Source organism: Aspergillus pseudonomiae (assembly GCF_009193645.1).
Source record: "Aspergillus pseudonomiae strain CBS 119388 unplaced genomic scaffold BDV37scaffold_24, whole genome shotgun sequence".
Taxonomy (NCBI): domain Eukaryota; kingdom Fungi; phylum Ascomycota; class Eurotiomycetes; order Eurotiales; family Aspergillaceae; genus Aspergillus; species Aspergillus pseudonomiae.
In genome coordinates this window covers 108,696-114,697 of record NW_022476016.1, presented here as the reverse complement: position 1 = coordinate 114,697, position 6,002 = coordinate 108,696, and the positions used below count along the sequence as shown (strand labels likewise).

At 48.1% G+C, this 6,002-nt stretch overlaps 2 protein-coding genes across 2 annotated transcripts in view; both read right to left on the bottom strand.

Annotated features, from left to right (window-relative positions):
• BDV37DRAFT_281946 (ergosterol biosynthesis ERG4/ERG24 family-domain-containing protein) overlaps positions 1 to 2,060 on the bottom strand; it is a gene marked incomplete at both ends in the record, with an annotated part of 3,881 nt that extends 1,821 nt beyond the window's left edge. The window contains 4 exons of the mRNA XM_032086927.1: positions 170 to 215; positions 362 to 579; positions 632 to 963; positions 1,021 to 2,060. Coding sequence (XP_031942594.1) covers positions 170 to 215; positions 362 to 579; positions 632 to 963; positions 1,021 to 2,060 — 1,636 coding nt within the window. The remainder of the gene's footprint in view (positions 1 to 169; positions 216 to 361; positions 580 to 631; positions 964 to 1,020) is intronic.
• Positions 2,061 to 2,826: 766 nt separating this feature from the next.
• BDV37DRAFT_245427 (RING-type E3 ubiquitin transferase MAG2) lies at positions 2,827 to 5,616 on the bottom strand. Its single transcript, XM_032081645.1, has 2 exons — positions 5,138 to 5,616; positions 2,827 to 5,063 (listed from the first exon to the last, which is right to left on the bottom strand). Exons 1-2 carry the CDS (start codon positions 5,390 to 5,392, stop codon positions 3,114 to 3,116), a joined length of 2,205 nt encoding a protein of 734 aa, XP_031942593.1. The 5' UTR covers positions 5,393 to 5,616; the 3' UTR covers positions 2,827 to 3,113.
• Between the last annotated feature and the right edge of the window lie 386 nt (positions 5,617 to 6,002).

Here is a 6,002-nt window from a genome sequence, read left to right as displayed (position 1 = left end):
CCCACCCAAAAAAATAGAGACAAATAATTTACATCGAATGATACACATTAAAATCTGAATCAAGACAAAAACTCATTGCTGGGAGATCAAAGTAGATGCCCAAGCTCTGGACAATCACCATGAATGGCACTATCAGCAGGGTCGGCTTGTGCACAATAAAGAAACATACTCATCCAGTCCCCAAAGAACTCCGAGCACTCTGGCAGGTGGACTGCCTATAAGTGCAGCGTTTCAAAGCGTGCCCGCTAACAAGGCAGCTAAGTGACATCTTGCATATATGGCCGTTTTCTCAAAACACGTACTTTATAACAGATCAGTCCGCATATTCCAATAGCCAGCGATCTAGCGAGGTTGTACTTACAGGAATGAAAAGATAAGGGACTCGTCTTTCATACTCTAACCACGCTTCGCCGTATTTGTTGCGACAGCGCTGGATATCTCGCAAAGCACGGTGAGAGATCATGCATGCAAAGAAAACAGGGTAGAACCAAGGGAATGGGCTGTTGAAGCCAGTGATAAGACCCCAGTTCAATGCAAAGAAAAGATCGCAAGTGTAGTGGATCTTACGAGCTTTGCCGTCTGCGCATGTGTCAGCTCAAGTCATCCGTCATTCGTAGTATAGTTGACTTACACCAACCGTCCACCAAGATCTTGGAGCCATCTTCAGCCGTGATGGTCTTGGGGTTTTCCAATGTTTGCCATGGAAGCTGTGGGAACGTATTCCGGAAGACCATAGTTCCACGCTCCTGTTGACGGTAACGGTTCTTCTGACTGTTGGTAGTATCCCAAACCCAATACACAAAGAGATATGCGATATAGAGGATTGTCAAGAAATAGCGATTCCAGTGATAGGTCGCCGGGTCATGGCTGGCAAGATAGATCGTGCAATGGCAGTAGCTCAAAGGTACACCAGCAAGATTCCAGAAAATCAGCATGAATCCCCATTTCTCATAGTACATATCCCTGTCATAGTGTCAGCCGCCTTAAATTCCCTTCGCAGCTGACAGAATCATGGCTTACCAGGTTGACACTATACACTCCTCGCCCTTGGAGCAGGCATTTGCGTACAGGAAATGCGCCATCAAAAGGAACCCTACCTCTCCAGAGACGTAGCCGTATACTTCGTATTGCCGGGCTGCAGCACCCATAGTGACAAAAAGGAGGATATACCAAGGGAGGCGGACTTCAAAGAACATCTTGAAGTCCAAAATTCCGAACATCCGGGGATTGAGTTCGGCCCCCATGAAGAAGTCATATATGGGATAACCAGTCATGCGATGTTGAGCTCCACGTGCCAAAGCCGAGAAGTATGCAACGAAAGACACAAGAAATCCCGAGAGGATGGCGACACTCATTAGAGGACCAAACTCGTCGATGATAGTATACAGTTTGAAAACACCGGTAAAGTGAAGTGTCAAAGCCAGCAAGATACTCGTGTAAAAAGACCATACGGCAGAGCAAAAATATGGCAGTTGCTTTCCTCCGAGGTGCGGCAGAGGGCGACCCATGACAGTGATGCCTGGTAAGAGCAAGTAACAAGCACCCTCGAAGAGGAAAAACGCCCAATAGATGGCCCAGGCCTTGACGGAAGGAAAAGCACCCACGTAGACCAAGTTGGCCAGGTGCGTGATGAAAGCCAACGTGCTCTGTCCTTCCGAGGCGCGAGGGAACTTGCCATCGTAATAAACGGCACCAATCCACATGTAGTACATCAGCATTGGAAACCCGATCATCATAGATAATACACCCCAGGAGCCACCAAACTCAAAGTGTCCACTATAATCAACTTTGGGATCCTTGCCCTCTTCCCAACCGTCGACGATTCGAGGTTTCTTCTCGGTCGAGATGGCATGTCCATTTGTCGCAGCTGTTTTGGGTTCCTCCTCCGAGATGTCCTCAGCATTGGTCTTTCCGGAGGTGCGTCTACGAGTCGCAGATTTAGGCCCTCTCATCATGTCGACCGCGGAGTCGGATGTGTCATCTGTGTTTGTCTCTGAGGCCACAGCACTGCTGCGAGTAACCCGACGACCTGGGGTCTCGATGAAACCGGGACGCTCCATTTTCCTGGTAATGAAGCCAATTGATCAATAAACCTGTTCATCTTTATGCGCGCGCATTTTTGAAAATACTGAAAACATAGAAACGCACGGCGAAAAGCAAAAAGTGTGGCAAGCCCTCTTATTTATTTTGTTGTTTCCCATCCCTTTTCCACAACAAAAATGTTACTTACTTGGGGGTTTTCCCCGTCTGAGAGCGGGTGACGGTCATGGTATTGTGACCATATGATGGCTAGAATGATATACGGTAATTTCGAGTTGTTGTGAAAGAGGAATTGGGTCAAATTATAGAAATGGTGGGAAAAAGACAGAAGGAGGGAGAAGGGGAGATTGTTTTTGAACAACAATCCATTACTTAGTTTAATTACCTTGTCGGGTAAGGTTTTCGGCCATTCATCGTCCTTATAGCGTCCCCATACGGGTGCCTCCTAAGCTAGACTATGGAACGCTACCACTAGCCGGTACTAAAAACTACCAAGTACCCCTCGACACTACTTCCACCAAGACTTTGGTTCAATACCTAGTAACAGTATGTGCATCGCGCTTATTCTTCAGTGCCGATGTCCCAACTTCAAAACAGGGGAAGAGCCATGAACGGACGGATATCTGGATAAATTACCATACGAAGAAGGGCCCAAAAAGTGCACAATCGAGTCGAGTTTAAGCCTGGGTATGTACTACCGAGTTTTTAAGGTGATAGATGAGTTCTGTCAAGAAAAATGATACCACACTAAACGATGTCTTTCTATAAGTTGTCCGCGCTATATACAAAAAAAAAAAAAAAGGCGAAAAAGAATAAGAGAAAACATAAGCAATGATAAAAAAAATATCAAGGATTCTAGTTCAATAATCGATATGTATACCTTTCACATATAAAACCGACCATTAGACACCTATTTATTGCTTCCTGGCAACAGTCCTGTAGACAAAACATAACACGTCCAAAACCTAAAACAACAGGCGAAAGTGTGAATGGGCAGGAAGAAGGAGAGGATGTGAAGAAGGGATAAACGGCATGAAATACAAGATGGAAGAGCCAGCCATTAGTTTCCCCTTTCAGGCGCCTCTCTGGATGTTAGTCGACATGAGTGTGATCTTTTTGTTCTTTTTCTTCCTTCCGCCACTGGAAGAGGAAGGGGTGTTTTCATTTGTAGCGGCTTGAGCCAGGAATTCGTGCTCTTGTTGGGCCAATAACTCCTCCTCCCACCCCTCAAGCCAACCATCCTGAGACGCAGCCCCTAGAGGTAAATCTGGTTGCTGGGCGAGCATTGGGACGGCGGCTGTGCCCCATACGGTGCGAGCGCCTGGAGGACTGCTTGATGACGAATTGGCAGCACCAGGATGTGAGAATTCGGGAGGCGATGTAGAAGAACAAAAATTTGAGGGGCCAGAGCCTGAAGCACCGCTCGTTAACGGTTGAAAATCATGATCAAAGAACAGAGGATCAGTAACACCAATGCTTGACCTCCTATTACGACGAGCTGCAGCCCAATGTTTCTCATCCTCCTTCTCAGCCCGAACCCGATCTTTTTCTTCGCGAGCCTCTTTCTCCCTATTTCTCTTTCTTCTCCTCGCTGTTTCAGCAGCAAAGCGCTCTAATATCTCTGGCCCAACCACATCCCGCCAGTCACATTCGAGAAAACTTACTTCACACCCTTGTGGGAGATGACCGAGATATTTAACCCGCTTTCTGAGCTCATCGTCCACAATATGACCAGTAGATATGTGTTCAACGCGAGGAAGGATAGTCGCGGGGAATGATGAATAATCGCCAAATGCAGTCTTTAAAATACGGATGTCAAGAGGCGAGAGGTAAAAATGGGGTAGCGCTTGATAAAAGTAGAATGGGTGATCTGATGGATGAGGACCATTTGTTACCCGGGTCTGCTCAGACGACACTGAGACCCGGCTTGTGCCAGGATCTCTCTGTTTGGCTTTCGCCACAGGTACAGCGTCAATGTTAACGCGATTTAACGCCTCTGTCACACGATCCGTTTCACTATGTAGGCCTGGCATGGAAGTTGCCACATCTGAGCCGGTGTCTGGTTGTACCGCCTCAGCAGAGAGAACAGAGAGAACCTGTCCAGATTTAAGACCGTGCTGTGACTGATCAAGAATCGGACCTTTTGGTATGTTGATCGCTGTAGGCTGCTGCGAGATGTCTGGCGGGTTACCAATTCCCTTCACCTTTGTTTTAGCGTCATTGATGGCTGCAATCGCTTTTTGGGTCCATGTTGTCTCGTCACCAAACAGGACCTCATCTTCTGCTTCTTGGCGGCGGAGGTCCTCTATTTCACTGTCATATTGGCCGACCATGTAGTCTTCGCCTGCTTTCATAATACGAGCATAATCAGCAACCTCAGCGGCATGGTACCATGGGATATCCTCATCCGGTCCAATACTTTCAGCACCATCACGGGGCAGTGCCAAAGTGCTCCTTGGTTCTCTTTTCACGAGCCTCAAAACAACGTCACCACCCTCAAAAGGCAGGTCACCCTCTTGACCACGAAACCATCGTACGGGGCGTGTTTCTATTATATATATCGTGTCCCAACAGATAGGGCATTTTTTCCATCGTGGCTTCTTCTCAGGCAGCAGACTGTCTTCATCGGATGAGTGCATATATCTGATAAGGCAGGGAAGGCAAAATATATGACCGCAACGAGCCATTCGAGGCGCTACTGGAGTAGATAAGCAGATTGGACAGCTGGCGGACTGAGTCTGAGCCGAAACCAAAACCTGAAGTACAGATTCCCAGTCTAGGTGGACGTCAGCATTGGCTGCTTGTGCATGGTAGGCTCGATTTGATGTCACGATAAACCGGTAATTCGCATGGACGTAACGAGCTTTGTCCATGGCATGGTGTCCGGACCCCAAACCCCATGACGCATATCGACGAATATTCCGTGGCGGGGGCTGATACTGAGGACGAGGGGGGAGGGAGAAATTCATCAGATGAGTGATGGACGTTTGTCCCTTTCGGCTGTTTGTCGATCTCATGATGGCCTGTACATTATCATGCTGGTTAAATCGCTTGGGCCAACGGTGGAAGCTGTGGACATGACTTAGGGATAACCTACAGACTCGCTGTACTCTTCATCATCCAGTAACCCAGGGCGCCTTTGTCGCTTGTGTTGGCTTTTTCGGGACTGGTTATTTCTCGGAGTGTTTGTATTCCTCGATGTTAAGCCTGCTCCGAAACTACCAGAGCCTCCCGCGCGTCGTTGAGAACTGATATCAATCGAGGAAGTGGAGTGGTATGTCGTAGATCCGCACTGATTTGCGATGTTGATTGCTTTCGAAGGGGTTGAGTTCTGGCTAGGATTGGACGACATTTCTTCCTTCCACTCCGATCCGATAAGATAGTATCCTTCTCCTACAGTAGGAGAAGAGTGGAAACAGTGATTGGAGGGATAGCGCGGCGGAATTGAGTCTTTCCGTCGACGCAGCAGACTCACGACGTCAGGATACAAAATAACGCAAGATAAAGCTAGGTACAATCATCACAGTGAAAACCCCGAGGGGCAGCACCAGGCGAGGAGAAGCACCAGGGTTCCTGATCCTTCTCCTGAAGAACGAGAGAGGGAAATGAGCGCCAATCTCGAGGAGGGGCGATGTATGTCATTTTCTTGGCGGCAAGTAAATGGAGCCTCAGGCACGTGCCGCCCGCCCAAAAAAAACATCATCTCATCTCAGCTCCAACGCACCCTTCCCCGTTGTTCTGCTTGCCGCGAGTCTAGTTCGCCTCCCATCCACCCCTGTTGCTGGTTCCTCGGGTTTTTGTCTGAGGTATATTCAATTATAATTCGATTGTTACGAAGTGTCCTGCATCAGGTTGGTGTCTCTCACTCTCCTCTCTTTTAGTCAATCGCGCATCTCCCGTCTAATGAGCCCTTCAGGCTTCCACAGGACCACCAGCGCCAAGCTTTAGCCGACTATTCTGAA